The sequence below is a fragment of the Xenopus tropicalis genome, chromosome 6 (genome assembly GCF_000004195.4).
Source record: "Xenopus tropicalis strain Nigerian chromosome 6, UCB_Xtro_10.0, whole genome shotgun sequence".
NCBI lineage: Eukaryota > Metazoa > Chordata > Amphibia > Anura > Pipidae > Xenopus > Xenopus tropicalis.
The window spans coordinates 19,084,619-19,109,535 of NC_030682.2; the positions used below are offsets into that span (position 1 = coordinate 19,084,619).

The window sequence follows — 24,917 nt, forward strand, 5'->3', positions numbered from 1 at the left end:
GCAGCATATGCGTCGCTTGAATCCTTTGCTCTTTCCCCATCATCACAATGCAATAATTGTGGACTAAAACGATACAGATTTCACACAATCGTTTCTTCCTTGGAACTGTCGGATGGTTTATGAGACACGGTGCCTTTGCACTGGGAAGAGGGGAATAACTCATATTGCAGAGAGCAAGCGGCTAATGTATAATAGTGTCTGATGGATCTGACTGTAAATGTGGCTATTAGTCATGAGATATGACTTGGAGGTTTCCCTCAAACCACTCAAACTGCCTCGCATATATCACAAACCTTCCATTCATTACATAGGCACAAAAGGTGGCAATAATAGCAACAGAATCAGTTTGAGAAGAAGACATTTTTCATTAACCTATACTGAAACTGTTTAACAGTCGAAGCCTTACTGACCCCCTACATTTCCTGGGCCCCCCTAGTAGTTATAGGGTCTGCTTCCTTTATAGTAATGCGCTGCTCTTATTATGCCAATATTATTATAAGTGCACCTCATACGCAATTGGGTGCCATTTACAAGACAATACAGATGTAATTAAGCCAATTTGCGCACGGTTATACATGTTTGCACTTTGCGCACAAGGAGGGGGTCCCTCAGCAAGAAAATGGTTTGGGGTTTTTTTTTTGGGTCAAAATTAATATATCAGAATATAATATATAATATATCAGTATGATGCTTCTTTATGAAAAACTCTGAATTCTGCAATATAGAAAAGATTTTTTTTCTGTCATTAAAATGAGAAAGCAAATTCCGCTGCACCAAAGTCAGAGCTTGAATACAGAATGTTCTGTAAGAAACAAATGTCGCCATCCCGCTGTTCCCACTGTAGCATATAATAAGGGATAAATTTAAACATGAACGCCAGTATGGAAATTATAAGCAAGCAGGCCATGAAAGTGGAGGTTGCCCTTTGATCTCAAGCAGTGATATCTTTCCAGCTGCAGGCCCCCTGATATCAAACAGTTAAATTTCCTCCATGCTATTTCCCACAAACCCAACACCAAACAGTTAAACTTCTTCCATACCATTTCTCATAAACCCAATATCAAACAGTTAAACCCCTTCCGTACCGTTTCCCACAAACACCAACATCAAACAGTTAAACCTCTTCCAAGCCATTTCCACAAACCCAACAACAAACAGTTAAACCTCTTCCATACCATTTCTCATAAACCCAACATCAAACAGTTAAACTTCTTCCATACCATTTCCTACAAAACCAACAGCAAACAGTTAAACCTTCCATACTGTTTCCTACAAACCCAACATCAAATAGTTAAACCTCTTCCAAGCCATTTCCCTCAATCCTAGTATAAAACAGTTAAACCTCATCCATACTGTTTCCCACAAACACCAACATCCAACAGTTTAACCTCTTCCATACTATTTCCCACAAAACCCAACATCAAACAGTTAAACCTCTTCCATACCATTTCCCACAAACCCAGCATCAAACTGTTACCTTTTCCATACTGTTTCCCACAAACCCAACATTGAACAGTTAAACCTCATCCATACTGTTTTACACAAACCCAACATCAAATAGTTAAACCTCCTCCCTGCCATTTTCCAAAACCCAACATCAAACAGTTAAACCTCTTCCCTGCCATTTTCCAGGAAGCGAAAGCTGTTGCAAACAAATAGGAAGATAGATTACTGCTTTTAAATGACATACCTTGCATACGCGCATTACTCTCTAAAAATAAATCAGCCCTTCCAAGGGAAAGTGAGACATTGTTCTACGTGCCAGTTTGCCGGGTTTGTAATGCTCAGAATCTTGCGCCTGTATAGGAAAAACGAAATGCCAGACAGACTTTTCTTTAGGAGGGGTAATCATCATACCGTATACTCAATATATCCAAGTATCTAAAGAGTTAGGGACTAATGATGTTATTTGGCCTTGCTGAAGGTGGTTTGGTGGACTCAAATCCACACCAGGTTCAAAAGAAACTATTCTGTACTAATTAGGGTTCAATGTAGGATTTATTTATATATATTTATAGATGAAAACTAAATATATTGGTTATATGTGGATAGCTAAAGTGTAATGACAGAGGGGACTGACCTTGTGGGTTGCTCAACTGTTTCAGCATAATAATTATCCACAGACTCCAATGACTTCCCAATGCCAAGACAGCTAATCTGTGCAAACGGCAGAATGCTTTCATGGTATGGCAAGCAACAACGTTTGAATACATCACACTACAGACACAAGGGTAAACCTATTTTACTATCAGAACCTAAACAGAACTTGTCACATGATCAAACTAATACCCCCCCCCCCCATAAATCTAGGGAAGGCCTTGAGAGGGACTCATTCTAATTGCAATGTATATGTATTTTTCCCCTCTGCAGAAGCAGAGCATTTTCTGTTGCAATGATTAAAGATTCCAAGTTACATGAACACATTAATATGTCATTAGGGAGAAGATATGTAATGGAGTCTCTTATTGTAATAAGCTCATTTATGGTTCCACCAAATTACACAGAGTTCCAATCTGATCTGAAATACAATAGGCAGAGAGCAAAATACAATTTAACATCAGGCTAAAGAGAGAGTTTTTTCTTCATAATACATTAATAATGCAATATGTCCCTATATGTATGTATACTGTATGTATGTTGCATAAGTTCTGTGCTACACATGTGCTAGCCTGACAGGGGATGCATGGAAGACTAGAACAAGATGGTCGCCCAGCAGTCATTAAACAGTACCTGGGCTTCTACATTTTTTGAAAAAGAGGTGAGCCAGCCAAGGGAAACAGGTAAGTTAATATAATCACTGGAGGTTGCTAACAACTGGGCCCTCTCCCATTGAATTTACTTTTCCTTCCCCTTCAAATCAATGAAGGCCTAGTAACACCTAGATAAGAGGAACACTTTATGGAATTGTCTTCATTGAACTATACCATACAGAGTAATATTCCTATGGCCTCCCGCTTTTATATGGTGATGAACTCATCAGTGGCTACAAATCTCCTAATACTTGATTATTAGAAGGGACATTATCCCCAATATTTATAATGTTATAATAAATACAATAAATAAGTATAAATACACAGGCAGTAAGTGCCATGAGGTATGAGACACAGTAGGAAGGAGGTCCCTGCCCCGTAGAGATTACAATCTAAGTGGTTGGGTAACATACAGGCACAAACTGGAAGGTAAGAGTGCACCAGGTATGGGCATTTGCCCTTAAGCGCAGGACTGGGCAAAATAATGTTTTAGTGCCCCAGAAGGTACAGTCTGAGTTTTATCTTAAAGAGAGTGGGTGAGTGTTCCCTACGGAGGGATTTAGGGATAGAGTTCCAGAGGTAAGGAGCAGCGAGATAGAAAGGTTTAGGATGAGAGAGCGCAGTGGGTGTGGATGGTGTAAAAAGACGGAGGATCTGAGAGAAGCGGAGAAGACAACAAGGAACATGCAGAAGAAATGTAGTGAGAGTAGTGAGTAGTGAATGTTAGCAGAAAGATTCTGTATGCTACCCTTTGTTTAGAGAGATTAAGTGAGGCTGAGCAGGTTCCCTCTTAGGAGAGAGCAGGAGGATCCTGGCAGCAGAGTTTAAGATTGATTGCAGGGGAGAGAGGTGGGAGTCTGGGAGGCCGGATAGTAGGAGATTGCAGTAATCTAAATATCTTAACATATTAGTTTCTAAATATATCTAGATGTCATCTGCATATAAGCGATATTTAAGATCCAATGAAGAGATAAAATGGTTCATTAGGCAGCAAACTGTATTTTAGAAGGGACATTTTTTCCTATATATATATATATATATATATATATATATAGAAATCAGACTGATGTAGGAGGCCTAAGGAGCCTTCTTGTCAAACCAGACAATACCCATGACTTAAACATATATGGGATATTGCAATAACTGGCTCAAAATGCTGAACATGCCAAGAAGACTGGAATATATGGAGAGCAGCTTTACGCTGGACAGCTTGTGTTCCTAAGAACAAGGTGGAGGGTTCATAGAAATGAAGGGTGGCCCTTCTATAGCCTGGGCACCACCAATAACGCAAAGTTTTACTATTCTTACCACCTGCTATTGTACATGCTTATTTCAGATCATAGTGCCAGTGCCAAAGACTAGAAGACCATCAGTACTGTACCAGGATGGGAAGTACAGTACCTGGGAAGATGGCAATTGTGCCATTAAGCACTAGCCAATCCCTCTAATTGACTCATCCAACTTGTAGCCAAGGGGCACGGCTTGATAATCCTTCATGTCACGCCGGATGCCACAGTGTAATCCTATTCAGCTATTCCTTACCCCGACTCCTGTGACAATTTTCTATTTGCTCGCTTGTTGCCATGGCTACCTGCATTCCAGACGCATCATAAATTTTGGTTATTGTCTATAACGTTCTGCTCAAGATTTCCTGCTTCTCAGCATTTCTGCCTTCCATGAGAGGGGGACACACAGTAATACATGGCCATGACTTCTAATTACTAGAGGAACTGGTCGTCCGATAGATAAAGGCACAGGAACCCAAAAGGGCTCATTTATGAAAACCGAGCAATGTGCAAAGTGTACAGTGTGGCTGCTGCGATTTGCTCCAATATGGTGCAGGATTTCAGGGTGGGGTTGCCATCATGTCTGCCACACCAATGTACGTGGGGCCAAAAGGGTGCAAATTGTTTGGAGCTAGTCAGTGGCATCCATCAATGCCAGGTCCAGGTAGTTGCATGAAAATCTTTAGAGAAGGCTGGAGGGGTTTACTTGTGTTAAGGTGCTGGGAGCAAGCATGGGATCAGGTTCTTTTGTAAATAGCGACAATGTCTGGTAGCTCAGTTTCTATATCTGATAATGAAACAATGAAGCACAGCTTAAAGGAAAACTAAACGCTTGAGGGATGTAGGTCTTGATAAAAATATATTGCTTAAACTGCTCATATGTACCATTTTCATAAAAATATACATTTTTAGTAGTATGTGCATTGGGTACAGTGCACACAAACAAGCCAAGGCACACATACATGCTAGGCCAAAGAATGGACAGAGTTCTGCCTTTTGCTCCCACACTACTTCCTGTTACAGTTAGAGCTGCATTATTTCCTGTCAGCTGATCTCTGAGGGAGCACACAGCCCCTCACTAAATGGCGGCTCAAGGGAAAGGATGTAGAAGGCCAATATTTACTGATATATATTCCAGTTTGTCAGGATTCTTTAATAGGTCACTAAACATAGTATAAACCACGGGTCCCCAACTGTTGGGGCGCACACCGGTACCGGGCCGTGAACTGCATGGGATTGGGTGTCGGCGTTCCCACGAGCGGCAAGTGACGACCAATGCAGGATGTGAAAGACGAAAAACGAACGCGCCGTACACACATCCCCCCCGTCCGGTCCGTGGAAAAATTTCCTGTTAGTAACCGGTCCGTGGCGCAAAAAAGGTTGGGGGACCCTTGGTATAAACTATCTGTTGGTTAAGTATTCATTCTGGGGGTATAGTTTTCCTTTAATAACTAACCCAACAGGTGCCTCGTATCCATAGGGCTGCTCTCTGCCGAGCTCCACAAAGCGCTTGGGTCAGTTTAGCTACGGTCGATGCAGAATCTGCCCTTTCCAAGGTCAAGCCTGTAAATAAAGCCCATTTACAAAAAGGGCGGACATGTTTCATTCCATCTAATGCTGCAGCCAATTTAGAAAGAAAGAGCGAAAAAAAACCATTTCAGCACAAAGCATTAATTATATCTTCTGTCAGTGACCCAGAGCAGCTCCTGCATTGCTTACAGGGATGCCTCGTGCTTAACCCCAGCATCTTCCCAGCTTTCCATCGCACACACCCAGCAATAAAATGTAAGGGATGAAACTAGCGGCCTTTTAGCCCAAATATTAATCCTCATTTTTACCCTGAATGCTCCAGACCCTGCACAAGGTTTGTATCAACATGTCAGGAACAGAACAGCCGCTTTCCCATGTCCAAAGCAATGCAATTCACATATATGTTACATAAATATACAATGCATCTCGCTATCCCATAATACTTTGCACCAGAACAGGTTAATTGCAAAATGTATGATGCCTATAGAAGCTGTACATCAAGGAAGGGGCCTGTTAAACCAGACTTCTAATAGGAGATGCATTGCCAGGCCTAGTGTTCAGTATTTAGTATGTTACAAGGGGCCCCAAGTACAGGTGGGACCTGTTATCCAGAATGCTCGGGACCTGGGGTTTTCCAGATAAGGGGTCTTTCCGTAATTCGGATCCCCTACCTTAAGTCTGCTAATAAAATAATTTAAACAGTAATTAAACCCAATAGGACGGTTTTGGCTCCAATAAGGATTAATTATATCTTAGTTGGGATCAAGTACAGGTACTGTTTTATTATTACAGAGAAAAGGGAATCATTTAACCATTAAATAAACCCAATAGGGCTGTTCTGCCCCCAATAAGGGGTAATTATATCTTAGTTGGGATCAAGTACAGGTACTGTTTTATTATTACAGAGAAAAGGGAATCATTTAACCATTAAATAAACCCAATAGGGCTGTTCTGCCCCCAATAAGGGGTAATTATATCTTAGTTGGGATCAAGTACAAGTACTGTTTGCTTATAATGGAGTCTATAGCTGGCCATACACGCACCGATACTATCGTACGAAACCTCGTTTCGTACGATATTCGGTGCGTGTATGGCATGTCGGCGAGTCGACCGATATTGCAGGAAGCTGCTGATATCGGACGACTCGCTGATCGCCCAGGTTAGAAAATTTTGATCGGGCGCCATAGAAGGCGCCTGACCAAAATCTGCCGTCAGGGCTGAATCGGCAGAAGGAGGTAGAAATCCTATTGTTTCTACCTCCTTATCTGCTGTTTCAGCCCTGACTGTGTGTGGTCGCACGAAACATCGTCAGATCGCCACGTGTATGGCCAGCTTATGGGAGATGGCCTTTGCATAATTCGAAACTTTCTGGATAACTGGTTTCCAGATAAGGGAACCCATAACTGTATTTAGTATGTTACAAGGGGCCCCAAGTATATCCCATTGTACAGGACCAAAACGGAAAACTTGAACCTGCACTGAGCAATTAATCTTCTCTAAAGGGGGTTATATAATAAAAGGCACTAAGTTTCCCCAGGAGCAGTAACCCATAGCAACCAGTCAGCAGAAAGCTTTTACTAATCACCTGTTTAAAAGCCAACATCTTATTGGTTGCTATGGGTTACTGCTCCTGGGCAAACTTAGTGCCTTTTATTACATATAGGATTATGACATCTGTATTCCCCTTGTACATTGTATCAATCTGCTTCAATCAGGATCTTGCCATGGTAAGAAGCACGTCTGTCACTGTGTTTACATGTAAACAGGATTATACTGTTATGAATGATACATGTCCCAACGCACAGGTGAGCCTGTCAGATATACTGATACTGGGCTGCCTATGGGAAGAATGTACAGGTATGGGACCTGTTATCCAGAATGCTCAAGACCTGGGGTTTTCCGGATAAGGGATCTTTCTGTAATTAGGATCTCCATACCTTAAGTCAGCTAAAAAAAAAATTAAATATTGAATAAACCCAATAGGATTGTTTTGCCTCCAATAAGGATTAATTATATCTTAGTTGGGATCAAGTACAGGTACTGTTTTATTATTACAGAGAAAAGGGAATCATTTAACCATTAAATAAACCCAATAGGACTGTTCTGCCTCCAATAAGGATTAATTATATCTTAGTTGGGATCAAGTACTGTTTTATTATTACAGAGAAAAAGGAAATCATTTTTAAAAATTAGGAATATTTGCTTATAATGGAGTCTATGGGATATGGCCTTTCTGTAATTCAGAACTTTATGGAAAACAGGTTTCTGGATAACGGATCCCAGACCTGTACTAGAATGAAATGACTGGTCGGACAATACACTGGCTCCTTCCTACATTGCGTGTATAGGTGCATACATAGACCGGCACTTGTTTAGGAAAAGCTCAGGGATATTTTTTAGCAAAAAAAACAAGGCATTTGATTTGTGACTGGTGCCCTTTTTATAAGGCGACTGTGGGTCAGTTTTAGGAGAAGGCCATCCATTATTAACATATTATTATTCATATGTATTTATAAAGTGTCAACATGTCCCACCTCTGTACTGTAAATGGGTTTATACACTGGACGTACAGAACGACATACAAAGAATCCAATACCTGATACAAGAGGTGAAGAAGGCCCTGCCCAAAACAACTTACAATCTATATATCCATGGCAGTTGATTGTAAAGAGGGTTAAAATGGACTACCATGGCCATCCCTTTTCCTCTACAAAAGAATGAGTGCAGCAATGAGAGTAAGAAAGAAGAGCAAGTTGAGTGGAGGGGAGCCCATAATCTCAGGTTTCCTGGTAGCCCATCCCTATTAACAAGTAGGAATTCCAGACAAGTGCTGAGTTGTGGCTTTCCCCAAACAAACAGAAATAAAGCAACTTATAGGTCATCACATCCCAATACAATGTTTGCTCCCTTCCAATCAGAGGGACGACAACAAACATGTTTTGTGACTGTCAATTTTCAAACCTAATCTGACACCATACAATTTTGTTTGGCTACTAAAACAGCCGAGGGAATGGCTGCATCTGTCTTTTTCCGTCAAAGGAACCCAGTAAAACCGCGCTGTGACTAATCTGCTACAGAAAATATATCCACTCCCAGGCATGTTGAAATGGAATGAAATCCAGCGCTTGCTGGGGTTGGTCGTCATGTGAACTATTCCCACAGTTTGCTTGTACTTGGCGAGGGGCGTTTAACCACTGTGCTTCCAAACGAGCCATACAAATGCACTTTTTCCAACAAAGTGACCCTTTGTTTCACAAACAATAATGTATATTTGAAACAACCATAATGTACAGGGCTTTGTCTTTTTTATTGCTGCAGGAATATACCAAAGCAAGAACCCCCAATGAAAGGCCTCAAAGGGTAGAACAGGCCTGATTTCATGGTTATCTATTCTATGAGTGGATAAACCCAACACAAGCCAATGATCTTCAGGATGCCGATCTTCATGCTGATTCTTTCAAGCTATTGGGTCAGTGATCCCCAACCAGCGGCTCCTGAGCAACATGTTGCTCCCCAACCCCTTTGATGTTGCTCCCAATGGCCTCAAAGTAGGTGCCCATTTTTAAATCTCTGACTAGGGGGCAAGTTTTGGAGGTTTTCCTCCAAGCAGAGCCTCCTGCAGGCTAGCAGGCCATGTGGGGCTACCAAATACCCAATCACAGCCTTTATTTTGCAACCTCAAGGAACTTTTTTCATGCTTGTGTGGCTCACCAACATATTTTACATCTGAGTGTGGCTCAAGAGTTAAAAAGGTTGGGGATACCTGTATTAGGAGTTCATTCACAATGCTTATCCTAATTAGCCTTCAAGATGGGCTCTCAGGAGTATCTAGAATTCCAAAAACATATTTACCCCCAAATCTCACCCTAGCTAGTCTTCATGCTAGGTCCCCCAGCCACTGCTGCTTTGAAAGCTACTCAGCTACAGTCAAGTTCTGGATCCAGAGGCCAAAAGTCAGAAAAAGTTAAAGGAAATTGAATTTGACAGAAGTTCTCTGAACGTTCAGTGTCTTCTTTCTGCTCTAGTAACTGGTTTAAGAGTCTGGACTGTTCAGGGTGATCTTTCTTGCCCATTATAGTTTGTATCTTGGGCAAGACAATAAGTACCCATAATGTTGCCCATACTGTGAAGAAAGTATTATTGGCTTATCCTATAGTTTAAGTTTTGTGTTGTGTCCTGTAGTTTTACTCTTTGGCTTGAACTCCATGGAGGGGGCAAAGCTCAGACTCATGGCTGAATTATTCCTTTGCCTTCTCCAACCTCTGCAGCTACTAGAGAGCAAAACTAATCTACAGCATGTGTGATTTATGGCTGGCACCGGGCAGATTTATGGTTTTAATACATATAGACGTCTTCACAGTACAGATAATGTGCTTTTACAACATCGGCTTCCATCAATGCCACATGGAAATAACTGCAGGTTTCTTCTTCTTTTATTTTGTTTTCTTTTCAAGAATTATAGTTTGCCGAGGTCTCTGCTGGCAGCAAACGAGCCTAATGATGAAGCCAAACATAAAAATGCTGCAGAGGAGACAACATTGCTCAGAGCTACTCCAGCATCAATCCAGCCACACATGACAAGGAGAAGCCTGGCCAAGCCGTTATAATAACTGATAATAGTTCACTAACAACGCTAAATGATAAAAGAATAGTCTATTTATCGCCCTCATTTGTTACTTTTCATTAAAAGAAAAAGTTCTGTCCAGATGATGTTTTGTCCAATCTTTTCTCAAAGTAAATGATGGAACTTACAAAGTTTAAAGGAGAACCAAAGTCCCAATTAGACATGACCTGTGTTCAATGTACAGGTATGGGACCCGTTATCCAGAATGCTCAAGACTTGGTGTTTTCCGGATAAGGGGTCTTTCCGTAATTTAGATTGCCATACCTAAAGTCCACTGAAACTTAATTTAAACATTATTAAACCCAAGAGGATTGTTTTGCCCCCAATAAGGGGTAATTATATCTTAGTTGGGATCAAGTATAGGTACTGTTTTATTATTACAGAGAAAAGGGAATAATTTAACCATTAAATAAACCCAATAGGGCTGTTCTGCCCCCAATAAGGGGTAATTATATCTTAGTTGGGATCAAGTACAGGTACTGTTTTATTATTACAGAGAAAAAGGAAATCATTTTTAAAAATAAAAATTATTTGCTTATATTGGAGTCTATGGGAGATGGCCTTTCTGTAATTCAGAACTTTCTGGATAACGGGTTTCAGGATAATGGGATAATGGATCCCATACCTGTATCAGTGTCCCAGGGCTGCTATACAAGCCTATAGGTATAGGAGCCTTATGTAAGTAAATGTTAATCACCCAAATGTGTACCCCTTGAGCCTTTATGTCTAGGTTTATGCCCTTAATATGGCACTGTCTGTGGCAACCATCTATCTGGGTTGTCAAGACCCTATAAGAAGGGGTTATCTTTGATTTAATTCACAAAAATATTGTATGTATAAATATTTAAGGGGGTCTTAATAAAATAATAATAATCTCTCTAATGTTTTATTTATCAGTAGGTCCTTTCAGCAGACACAAGGGCACCCATTCCAATTAGAAGGATTTTTTTCCGACTTTGTGCCAAACTGGAGAGGCTTCAGATGGATTTTTTCCCTTGCTCTGGATCAACTAGCAGTTAGGCAGGTTATATGTAGCCAAAAAAGGTTGAACTTGATAGACTTATGTCTATTTTCAACCTAACTTACTATGTTAAGGTGGCCATACACGTTCAGATTTTAGTCTTCTTCCAACGAACATTCGGATATCTGTTGTACGTTTAGATGCAACAATCTAAAACTAACATTCCTTTGTAGGATAAAGTCTTAAATATACAAATCGGAGGATGTTCTGAACATGAAATACTTGGCAGACACCAATCGTACGAAAGTGACTTCCATTCTAGGTTCTCCCAAGGATACACAATCAGGGTCGGACTGGGCCGCCGGGACACCGGGAAAAATCCCAGTGGGCCCCGGTGGCCCAGACCCAACCCTTACCGGCGCTCCCTCTGCCCGACTGTTCCTCCCCTGAAGCCTTAAATTTATTCACGCTAGGGGAGGATGTCAGGTAGGGGGACCCTGCGGGAGGTTAGGGGGGCCCCTGGGGGGGCTGGCGGGGCACCTGCAGGGGCCCTGGGGCGGAATACATAATACATGCACAAATGACCGAAATCTCCTAACCTGGCCAATCACCATGGTACAGAAATTATTGGGCCGATAATTTGGAGCCTACACGCGGTCCGATAATCATACAAAAATAGGTTTCATACGATATTATTGGTACGTGTATGGCCAGCTTTACTATGTAAGGATAAGAGGGAAGAATAAACAATATTTATACAGACTAAATGGATAACATTGCTCAACAGATTTGGTTCCCCTTTAAATATTTCAATGATTTCAAATATAAATTCCAAGGTCCTTTTCCACCTTTTGATATTGCAGATCACACAACCCTCCCCATTTCTCAAATTTTGCTAAAACATTACTCATTTGTTTAATGCCCCCGGAGCATTCTAAATATTTCTGTTGTCAACAGTGAGGCATAACTTGCCTTCCAGACATAAGATATCATTTATAAACATATGAAACAGAACAGGGCTCAGCAGAATGCTGCTAGGTCAGTGCTGTCCAAATTATTTCATGTAGCGGGCATGTTATCTGATCTACCACAGGATAACATGGGCAGATTATATTAAAATGATGTCATACAAAGTTGGCTATGGAAGCCTTGGCCATTTTCGAGGACGTGTAAATGACTTAGTAGAAAAAGATAGACTGGTGCCCTCAACAAGCACCAGAGTCATTGCCTACCTTCTCTTGCTTTTTTACCCAAAGTCCAGACCTAAATCCACCTAAGCCAAAAACATTTCTGAATTTGTTCTTTGTTGGTAGATCTATACCAAAAGCTTCATAAAAAAAAACAGCATAGCTTCCAGAGGATGATAGCAGCTACAATTCAACAACAACATCTGAATGGTAAAGGGCACACAAGGGCAGATCCAGTTACAGATCCAGCTATCTGATTTACCAGTCAAAAGAATGCCTTTGTGGCCTGACCGCAGACTTGGAGAAAACTAATGGCCAATAAATGCACAGACTTGGTGGTGACCACATACACAAGCTAAAATGTTCACTGCCCAAACAGAGTTGTCTCCTGGTTTGACCCTAGACTCTGAGTAACAGATGATCGTTTGGGACAGCTTGGTTTTCACTTTCCAAACAAGATGTAACTATCGGTCACTAAAAATGTATTCATCCTTCAAAATTCAGCCTGGGTTAATCGGCAGATTGATTATGTTGTCAGACTGAATATATGACACAGCAAATTTGCCATAATCCAGCAACAATCCCCATAGATTTATATATAAACTCTTCCTACATGACTCACAATTTTGTTTAACCAGATACAAATCCGCAAAAAAATAGCAGATGATTGGATCTGCAATCTATTCAGTTGGACATAACTTTATTTCTGTTGAAAGATTTACTCATCTAAGCGGATAGAATTTCTCCAAACCATATCTTTCTTGCCGGATAAACTAGAAACATATTCCTTTATTTCTCAAACACTGATGTCAGAACCACCGGTGTGTTCTTGCCATACTACTCTGCATTACTGAGTTCCCAGGGGCATAACTATAGAGGGAGCAGTGCCAGTGACGACCAAGGCAGCCAAGTAGGGCTCTGAAGCAAAAGTAGTTTCAATATATATTTGTTAAAAATGTTTTATCCCAAAAGTTTAGGTAACCCTCAAACTTATTTAGATATCAGGCCCTATAACGTCTAAGCATGTCCTGTTCTGAAATCATTGAGGGATGATTTCAGTATAGTTTATGGCAAAGACCAATTTTTGAGGTCAACCAAGAACTGCTTGGTGCATCTACTTCCATGTGTCGATCTCCCTGGTTGCTGGCTGGATCAGTGGCCGCCAAGTACTGGATTGTATAAATAATCGGCCTACTGACCACACTTGTTAGAATGCTGGGTGCGTTATTGGACACCCACCATGAACAGAGCTGACCATAAATGAAATTCAATTGGTCAGTCATCCGGTGTGGCTTTAGCAAAATTTCATGCAACCCCAACAGGTCACATCTGCCTACCATGCCAGAAATTCAAATGTGCAAGAAGTGGGAGGGATCAATTGTCTTTACTTCATCACTTTGCGTCATTATCAGACCCCAATATAATATGGCTGAAGCCAAATCTTCCTTGCATTGCAAGCGTTGGTCAGTGGAATAAAATCCCATGGTAGTCAGATCATACATTGTGTCGCATACCTTATTTCCCCCTCACCCAAACACTATCGTAATAATCGTAAGTAAAGTTCCCAGAGGAAAACAACTGCAAAAATAAATAAACATTGTTTTATTTTGACAACACTATCCCTTTAAAATGAAGACTTAATTCCCAAAAGCAACTGCCATCCCTGCCTGGCTTAAACCTCTCTCAGAATGTAATATGCCACGCAGATGGTATGCTGGGGAATGTTGCCTTCTAGTCGTAAGAAATCCTATAATAGTCCATGACTGCAAAGAAAGATCCATGACACGGGAAAGCTGACTCCCCCCTTTCTAGAATACCTGAAACATGATGTATTCTATACATCGTATCCAATAAGTTCACAGGAGTTCTACATAAACACGAGTACTATACCCATAGTATGCTATGGTAGGTAAAATGTAAAGGACCTCCTTATTTACAGAAGACTGCCATGGCAAACGAAAACAGCAAGATCTAGATAATATGAGCTACATTTCAGGGGTCAATGATACCCATAAAACAAGAACTGCTGTCTAATCCAGGGTTTTCCATACTTATTTCTGAATTTCCCAAATAGAATTTACCTCTTCTGAGTCATCTCACCCATATACAACCAGAATGGCTAAACGTCACCATACCCTATATCAGTGATCCCCAACCATTGGCTATTGAGCAACATGTTGCTCTCCAGCCCCTTGGATGTTGCTCCCAGGGGCCTTAAAGCAGGGGCTTATTTTCTAATTTTTGGCATGGAGGTAAGTTTTGGTTGCATGAAAACCCGGTGTACAGCCAAACAGAGTCTCCTGTAGGCTGCCAGTCAGTATAGGGGCTACCAAATAGCCAATAACAGTCCTTATTTGGCCCCCCAGGAACATGTTTTATGCTTGTGTTGCTCCCCAAGTCTTTTTACATTTGAATGTGGCTCACAGGTAAAAAAGGTTGGGGATCCCTGCACTATATGATACTCATCAGTATCCGACCAATCAGCCCAAGGCCCAACAGCAACCTTTCTATTATTGTTCCTTTTGTTCCTGTCAGCAGTCCAAATGCTTGCTATATGGGCCACATCAGATACACCAATATACATTATGGTACAAAGATGGGTTTTGCCCCACATACACAGACCAAAGAAATCCCTTTTATTGGGAAATGTATGCCAGCTTAAGGCAAAGATGCAATAAACATCATGACAGATCTTGAAGATGTGGCCTTAACAGAGTAATCTGGCTTACTGCCGGGTATTTAAATCAAAAGCAGACCCTTTAGTCTTAATGCACATACCAAGAGATAAAAGGTGGCATTTAGCAGAGCTGTCAAGTGTGGGAGTGCCAGTAGGACCCCCTGGTTGGTTGCACCGGGCAGCAGATGTATGTAATAGTGATCTTCATGGGGCCCCCTGCAGATGTTCTGATTTTTAAGAAAATTCCACATTGGTGATTAGAGCTATGAGCTCCTACTGTACTACATTTCCCAGTATCCTCTTCCAATCCCTCCTTTCCAGGCAGACGTTGACAATCATAGAACGAGCCCAATGGACAGCAGATGCAGAGCCCATGTGTTGTTGACGGCTTATGATCCGAGAGAGAGAGAGAGGCGGCCAAAGACAAGGGACCAAGTTTGGATTATTCCCCACGGAACATTGCTGAGTGCTAAGGGGGGGCGGGAGGGTTACGGCAAACCTTAATATCTGATCCAAGGAAACAACTGCCAAAGGATCAGCAAAACAGAAAAATTACAAAATTGCAGGAAGATGTTGCCTGTATCTAATTACCCCCCTCCCGTTCTATGGGGCATATTCTCATAACTATTGTGATGGCATTTCTGCACAACGCGTACGCTGGTATTTCATCTCAGCCCCCCCCCCCCCCCCATTCTTTGCTCCTTCCTGAATAATAGGCAGGAATGGAATGGTGAACTGAAAGCAAGCTCGATTGGGGAATGCCAGATCCTCTAAGTACATGTTTATTCTGTGATCTCATGGGCAGAAAACTGAAGTGAAATCTCAGCATCTGTTAGTCATTGTACAGGCCGGGGAGGGTTATGGGCCCCCGCGGATTAACGTTTCCACTAGAACTTTATGTAAACTACAAAATATTTCATTTATTCAATCAGCGATAGAATTGGGGGAGATAGATTACTGGGAAGTGCCGTCAGCACATAAAGACGACCCTTGTAACAAGTCAGGATTTGGGGTTCCAACCTACAGCGCTGGATTTTCCTGCAACACATACAATGAGCACACAGAGCCCATTTCAAACACACGCTAAACCTCCCGTGGTCTATGGCACACACATAGCTCTGTGTCAAAGAGTGCAGTTTGCCCAAAATCACCTTCACGTGGGAGAAAAAGCATATATTACAAATTACAAGTATTACAAATACAGGTATGGGACCTGTTATCCAGAATGCTCAGGACCTGGGGGTTTCCATATAAGGGATCTTTCCATAATTTGGATCTTCATAACTTAAGTCTGCTAAAAAACATTTAAATATTGAATAAATCCAATAGGCTTGTTTTGCCTCCAATAAGGATTAATTATATCTTAGTTGGGATCAAGTACAGGTACTGTTTTATTATTGCAGAGAAAAGGGAATCATTTAACCATTAAATAAACCCAATAGGGCTGTTCTGCCCCAATAAGGGGTAATTATATCTTAGTTGGGATCAAGTACAGGTACTGTTTTATTATTACAGAGAAAAGGGAATCATTTAACCATTAAATAAACCCAATAGGGCTGTTCTGCCCCCAATAAGGGGTAATTATATCTTAGTTGGGATCACGTACAGGTACTGTTTTATTATTACAGAGAAAAGGGAATCATTTAACCATTAAATAAACCCAATAGGATTGTTCTGCCCCCAATAAGGGGTAATTATATCTTAGTTGGGATCAAGTACAGGTACTGTTTTATTATTACAGAGAAAAGGGAATCATTTAACCATTAAATAAACCCAATAGGGCTGTTCTGCCCCCAATAAGGGGTAATTATATCTTAGTTGGGATCAAGTACAGGTCCTGTTTTATTATTACAGAGAAAAAGGAATCATTTAACCATTAAATAAACCCAATAGGGCTGTTCTGCCCCCAATAAGGGGTAATTATATCTTAGTTGGGATCAAGTACAGGTACTGTTTTATTATTACAGAGAAAAAGGAATCATTTAACCATTAAATAAACCCAATAGGGCTGTTCTGCCCCCAATAAGGGATAATAATATCTTAGTTGGGATCAAGTACAGGTACTGTTTTATTATTACAGAGAAAAGGGAATCATTTAACCCTTAAATAAACCCAATAGGACTGTTCTGCCCCCAATAAGGGGTAATTATATCTTAGTTGGGATCAAGTACAGGTACTGTTTTATTATTGCAGAGAAAAAAGAAATCATTTTAAAAAATTAGAATTATTAGCTTATAATGGACTCTATGGGAGATGGCCTTACCGTAATTCAGAACTTTCTGGATAACGGGTTTCCGGATAAGGGATTCCATACCTGGTTATACATTAAAGGGGAGCTCCAACCAAAAGCAGTAATTTAAAATGTTCCAAGGTTTTACAGTTGCTTGTAAACATAATTTCTATTGAAAGCAGTGGCTGTTAGTTTCTGCACTGCTTGTTCTTACTCCTGAAACAACGTTGCAGAAGAGCTGTCTTTTCACATGGTTTCCAGGGTCAGAGAACAGGACGGTGCAGAAGGAAACTGCTCTCCACTGCAATTACATTTACAAATACCTTTAAAGAACAAGGAACAATTCTCAGTACTGCACAGTACGATGGGGCACCTAAACAGGATGGCAACGCGGAACTGAGAAGAAAAGTTCCCTGGGCTAGTGAGTTTTTGAAAAGAAGAGGGGGGTTATGTAAACGACTAAGTACATAACAACTTTTAACATCACCCTCCCCCAATGGTGATTTTACCTTTCCTGGGAAAACGTTAAATGAATGTATATTTGTAAAGTTGGTTAGAATGATATTTCCCTTTTCCAGTTGCTTAGGTGAAGTTCCCCTTTACTATCCAAATACCAAATAAACAAAGAACCAAGTTCCCCTTATAAGGGAAGTACTGACATATTATACTCCTACACAAACAGACACATTGTGTTGTTTAAACTGTGCCTTAACTCCTTGCAAAAGGAATGATAACACCACGGTTACATTAATCTGTATTACATTAATATGTATAAAATAATTGGATGGAGATTGCCGCTATTAATTAACAAGTTGGGTGTTAGAACTTGGCTTAATAAGTAGGAGATTCCCCCCGCTATTTCTGGGTATTATTCCGGTTGGAGTCGGTTCTGCTAACATTTGTATAGTGAATATTCAGACCTGGGTTTGCCTGGGTGAGCCACAGTCAAATGTAAAAAGACTTGGAGAGCAACACAAGCACCATAAAAGTTCATGGAGGAGCCAAATAAGGGCTAAGATTGGCTATTAGGGGCCTCTATGCACCCTATCAGCTTACAGGGGCTTTATTTGGTAGTAAATCTTGTTTTTATTCAACCAAAACTTGCCCCCAAGTCAGGAATTCAAAAATAACTCCCTGGTTTGGGGGCACTGAGAGCAACATCCAAGGGGTTGGGGAGCATCATGTTGCCCCTGAGCCACTGGTTGGGGATCACTGGTCTATGGGCTGGACTAGTCCTGTTTGGGCTTTGATTGGCTATGGGCTAGTGACAATTTCAGATCATTTTTGTCAAATACACCTGTCTGTCAGCACGCAATCATTCTTGTAGGCCACCAAGTCCACAGTGGGAGGGGCCAGACACATCAGTCACTAGTTTTCCTTATACAAGAGACAGTAACGTACAACCTGGTGGGATATTTCCCATATATGAATGTGCCTATTGGGCTTCCCATATTTCAGCCCAGGACCAAATATATTTAGAATTCAAAGCAATGCAAAGTAGGAGGAGACATAAAACTGTGGGAGGTGCTTTTCTAACCACACCCCTAGTCAATTTGCTGTTTTTAATAGATTTTGGCTGCTGGTCCACATCGGCAACTTATCTGCACGCGTATGGGGTACTCAGATGGGCCTACCCAAAAAAATGCAGGTATTGATCTGGTAGGTTTAAAACTGTTTCACATTAGGGCGAGAACTGCATCTGCTTGTTGATGTGGTCCTTACCCTGACAACCTGTATCTCGCCGATATCGTTCACCTCAAGGTGCAATAGATACATTCATTTTTGCCCATGGCGCCCGCTCTTACTTCTTCTTACATGGTTAGCGCTACTTGCACACAAATGCCTGCTATTCGCTACTTGATGATAATGCTTAATGCTTCCATAGATGGCCACTCTAGGCACAATGACTCAAAAGGAATTTTGCATTGTGGGTAAAAAAAAAAAAAAATCAATATTTTGCTGTCTGTGCCCCATATCTTGGATACATGCATAACAACAAGCTCTTATATTAATCAACTTATGACTTTGACTCTTTATGGTGAAGACAGAGATGGGTGGTTAGTCGCTATGATTTTTATAATCCAGGCATAATTGAGGCAACTAATCGCCACTGCAAAAGTCCTGGTGACTTATACGACATGGTTGGGGCAAATTATATATTTTTCACAGAGGTTAGTCGCCGCGATTAGTCAAAGCAACTGCGTTTTTTGACGACTGTGTGGGGTTTTCGTGACAACTAATCGCCCCATCTCTCTTCGCCCTTAAAGACGCGTTTTACAATTCCGATGGGGTTTGGATATTCTTTTTCCTGAGCAGAACCCTTGTGACCTGCATTGATAACAATACAAAGAATATGAATGTTCCCGTACATTTCCTCCCTGTTATTATACAAACATATCCGGTAATCAGTAAACCTGCAAGTTAATCGATGTCACTAGTCTGGGAGCTGACTAAGCTCTTCTCCATTCTTATCTTAATTTTGCAGGAAGAAAAACTCTTCTGTTCCCCGTTCAGCCTCTTGACAAAAACAATTTAATGGACAGACACTTGCTAAGCAATTTACACTGCGGCGAGTCCATTATGTCTAATCCACTGCTAGTGGGAGTTCTTCAGATATTGTGCGAAACCACAATATGACCTGAACACTTATAGAGAAGAAAGGAAAAGTTATAGATGTTATTTTTCAGTTAATTTCCTTTCATGTACAGAATCGCAGCATTCTAACAGCTGGTGGCATACATTTAGAAGCAGACATGCAAGGCTAATGTTGTACATTGTGAAATGATGCCACGTTTGTAGACATCTGGACTAGTGGGACAACTGAGTCTACACCACGGGTCCCTGAGCTAGGGCAATGGCCTGGAGAAGTGGCAGAAGGGGCTATGAAGGTGAGATTTGGGGTGAATGGAAATTTGCTCTTCTAGATATACCTAAAAGCCCAGGGTGAAGCCACATGGAGCTACTAGTAGCAGCTACTCGTCGCGGCTACTAAAATAGACAATGCTGCTCATTCACTGATAATTGTCTCCACGTGTGTTTAAGCAGAGGCAATTCTCAGTATTGTCTATGGCAGGGGATTTTTTGGCATTTAATATTCATGACAAGTAGCTGCAACTAGTAGCTCTGTGTGTCTTCTCCCTTAATGTTAATTAGGGTGAACAGATTATTTTCTGCTCTAGAAACTGTAGGAACTAGGGATGCACCAAATCCAGGATTCGGTTTGGGATTCGCCCATTTTTAGCAGGGAATTTGAGGTTTGGCTGGATCCTTAATTTGTGGATTCGGTGCATCCGTAGTTAAATATGGACCCTAGCAACCAGAAATCTGCTGGAATTCCAAACTGCAGAGCTGCTCAACAAAAAATGTAATAATTCAAAAACATCAAATAATAAATGAAAACCGATTGCAAGTTGTCTGAGAACAGCACTCACTGCATCATACTAATGGTTAATTTAGGGATTGGCTCATAGAAGAAATACAATACCGAGCATCCTACTTAGAATTAAGTATGAATTGTATGGTGGTTGCTATGGGTTACTAGACCCTTTTTTTCCAGTCTACCTTTTGCTAATGGTTGGTTACAGCAGGCCTAGAAAGGTTTTACCCATCAAGCCTTCCCAGGCCAGCAAGTGATGAGCCCTAATCACAGAGACGTCTCTTTATAAATATATTATAAAAATGATAATGACAATTATGTGATTTTGAAAGCAATATGACTTCTACTGACAGCCGGCTGCTAATGGTTCATGCATACCATGCTGCCTGGTAGATATGACAGATATGGTGCAGTCCGGTCACAGGCGGATCTACTGGTGGGGTGTGAATCACAGCTCACTAATTGCAGGAATATTATCCATGTCATTCATCAATCACAAGGTGACAGTAACATCCTTACGACCCCCCCGACTACAGATTTTTTGTTATGAGTGTCGTGGCAAACAACAGTTCAGCATGGGCGACAGGCGCGGTGCCAACCATAATAGGTTACATAAATCACACACTCTCCTAATAAAGTGAGCAGAACGCGTGAGATTGTTTCATTCTCTAGTTATTTGGCCATTCAGTGATGGGGAGAATGGCAGGGGAGAGTGACAGTTATACCAACACCTCTTGTCAATGAGACGCTGGCGCAAGAGCGATAATTCTCAGCACTGCGGGGATTCCGTCCCATAAGCACAGTAAGCCATGTACGATATCCTTACCCCCTTATTCAACATAAAGTAAACCATGATGCCAAAGTGGTGGCTTATGGGACCCCATGAGTGACAGGAATGGAATGGCCTATTTTTGTTAAAGAGCCCCACAAAAATAGACCTTTCCATTCCTGTCACTCATGGGGTCCCATAAGCCACCACTTTGGCCTTTCCTAAAGGTCCCCATACACGGGCCGATTATAGCTGTCAATATCGGTCCCTTGGACCGATTCGGCAGCTAATCGGCCCATGTATGGGCAGAACCGAACGGCCTGTCCGACCGATATCTGGCCTGAAATTGGCCAGATCTCGATCGGCGACATCGCCAAGCGAGCGGATCTTATAGTGTATGGGGACCTTTAGTGACATCACGTGTGCAGGGAATTGTGGGATTGGGAGGATGCAGGCTGAAGGCAGGCAGAGGACAGGCGACTACTGTTACATTTTATTTGAGTCACAAAGTAGTCAGATCAGCAGGGGAACAGGGGGCGGGGCTTAGGGAACTGTTCCAACCATATTATTATATTAATAATCATGAAAAGGCTGCATATTATTTAATTGATGTATATTGCAAAGTTGCTTGAAATTATGTTTACTTTTAAAAAAAAAAAAAGGATTATTGGCACAGTGGATAGCACTGATGCCTTGAAGCTCTGGGGGCATGGGTTCAGTTCCAACCACAGCATTATTTGCATGGAGCTTATATGATCATCCAATATTAGAGAGGTATGGTGTCAATGAGGTAAGCCCAACAAGGGACCCCCAGGGGCTCCCCCAAGCGTGCATACTTTATCCTTACCTTAGGCACGTCGGAGGGGCCGGGGGAGCATCGGCGGGTATCTGGTCTCAGCCGGCGGGGCCCACCAGTCCCATATGAAGTCTATGTACAGTCAGAGGTAAACAGCAGCTCAAGGGTAGGAGTGCCCTATGGCCTAATGGGCAGCTGTTAATAGTTACCAAGTCCAAGGTAATTGCTGTTCTAAGAGATTTTTAAGAACAGGGAAGATTCCAGTGACAAAAGGTCACACATGGGGAAGAAGGGAAAAAGCAACTGTCAGTAAAGGGTTTCTAAATTAAGCCAGGAATGTGATGCAGAATATACGTATATATATATACACTGCTGCTACCCCCTACAAGCACGCTTCTCTGCACATCCACCTCTTTAAATAGGGACAAAGGGCTGCACAGTCGCACAGCCTACACCTTTACTGGGTCTGTTATAGCAACACTTTGCTTATAGAAGTCTCTTATTATGGCATCTGTCCCATTTATAATGACACATTATGTTTATAATCAGGTGAGACTATGACATACTAACACCGATGTGACAATGTGACATACTAACACCGATGTGACATACTAACAACGATGTGACATACTAACAACGATGTGACATCACAACCTGGCTGTATAATTAGCAAAGGCAACTAAATGTAGTCCAGAGTTTGTATTCATAGCAGGATAAAAGAAAGATAATTGCACGTATGGCCCTGACCCTACATTATTCTGGCACAGGGATGAACAAGGAAATGGCCAAACTCTATATCAGAATCAAATCCACTTGCCCTCAAGTCCATTATTATATCTTATCATTTCACCCACTCAACAACTTCTGGTCTTTGCTTACAAGATCTTTAGTCAAACCATTTCATGAGCAGATTTACCCTATAATGTTACAATGGGACTACATATTCAGAACAAACATGTGTACTTAAAGGGGAACTCCACCCAAACACAACGTAAGCTTTTTGAAAAGAAAATCATTTCAAGCAACTTTGCAATATACCTGTCCATCAATTAAAATATATGCAGCCTTTTCATGATTAATGTAATAATATGGATTGGAACAGTTCCCTAAGCCCCGCCCCCTGTTCCCCTGCTGATCTGACTTTGTGACTCAAATAAAATGTAACAGTAGTCGCCTGTCCTCAGCCTGCCTTCAGCCTGCATCCTCCCAATCCCACAATTCCCTGCACACATGATGTCAATAAGGAACATCACAGTTCAATGCATTGTGGGTTATGTAGTTCCTGCATGCTGTCTGTAAGCTGTGGAGAAGTTGTTACAATTTGTAACCTCAATGTTTTAGTCCCTCCTCCCCTGCCAGGATTTCAAATGATGCAGAAAGAGAAGAGTTTTGCAGATGTATTTCAGCATATAAAATTGAAATGTATTCATACCTTTTGAAGGAACAGATTAGTGATAGGTATATTAGAGGTTTCTGTATTTTGTGGGGCTCTTTATCAAATGTTGGTTCTAAATCCAGAGTTTCCCTTGTTTCAACAAATACAGTCATTGCAAGTTGAAGAACTCAAGTCCAAAGGTTGGAATTGATGGAAAGGAACCATTAATCACAATTATGCACTCTGTATTGTAAACCCAGCAACAAGGTCAGCCCTGCCCGTGAAAAAGTTTCAGGTTTCAGTTATGGGACACCAACTGTTTCAAGTTCTGCAGCACCAATTTAGTTCAACCACAGCACAAGTGTGCGCACACGTCACCAAAACCATCCATCACAACAAGAGCGTTGTGCAGGCAAATGGCCCAGACCAGCCATCAGAGGAATGCATGACAGCTTTCTAATGTGACAGCATCCCAGCAGGCGTAGGTAGATGCCCTGGGGCTATAAGGGACACATATATTATTAATGTTGCTTTATATAGCTTGGATCAATATTATAAAGGATCAATATAACAGTGGGGGTATATATTAAGCTATTGAATCATTTCACTTAATTAATATGGGCAAAGCTATATTAATGTTTGTAAACTGCCAGATGGGATGCTTGTATTGGGACACATTTGTAATGGAACCCAATTAGGTCTCAAATATTGAATCTCTTTCCTCCTACATTCCATACGGGAGAAGGGTTTCTCGGAGTGAAGGGTGATTAGTAATTTGATGGGTCAATCGCTCACTTTATAGAGTTGAATTTTAGATTCATTTCCGCAGTACACTGACTAATCCCAGACTCGTTATATATTATTTATATATGTATATATGCATCAACTGCATGGCTTCTAAGAGAGTCGCACTGATTCCTTCATTCAAAATGACTCACCCAATCCTGAAAGAAATCTTGAGAATTCTACAGAAAGTCCCTCCAATAACGTATAGGTTGCTTTCCCCTTGGTTAATGTGGCCTGCATTTACCATTGTTGGGATCCAATTATTTGGCCTAAGGCTAAAATATCAGATCAGCCCGATATTGCCCACTTTCTTGCTCATTTGGCGACCTTGCCAAACGCTTGGATCTTACTTTACTTATCACCATTAAACCTTGTATGGCAAATCTAATATGGAAATGTATTTGGTCCTTTATTTTTCAAGCCTTACTGAGCTCAGTGCATCAAAATTGCACTCTCTTGTGAGCAACACTGCACACCAAAAGGTTGTACTGAAAGAATAATATTGGATTCACACCTATATCTCTGCATTTCCCTGCTTCTCTATGGAGCACAAATCCTGAGCTGTTTCCC

General features: G+C 41.3%; 1 protein-coding gene across 8 annotated transcripts in view; it reads right to left on the bottom strand.

Annotated features, from left to right (window-relative positions):
- The window catches only part of dip2c (disco interacting protein 2 homolog C), a 248,391-nt gene that overhangs the window by 201,111 nt on the left and 22,363 nt on the right, over positions 1-24,917 (bottom strand). The window contains exon 2 of one of the 8 annotated variants that reach the window (XM_031903461.1): positions 1,691-1,798. The exons of the other annotated variants lie outside the window; for them this stretch is intronic. Within the exon in view, the coding sequence (XP_031759321.1) occupies positions 1,691-1,697 (7 nt within the window). The 5' untranslated portion in view covers positions 1,698-1,798. The remainder of the gene's footprint in view (positions 1-1,690; positions 1,799-24,917) is intronic. 8 annotated transcript variants of the gene reach the window in all.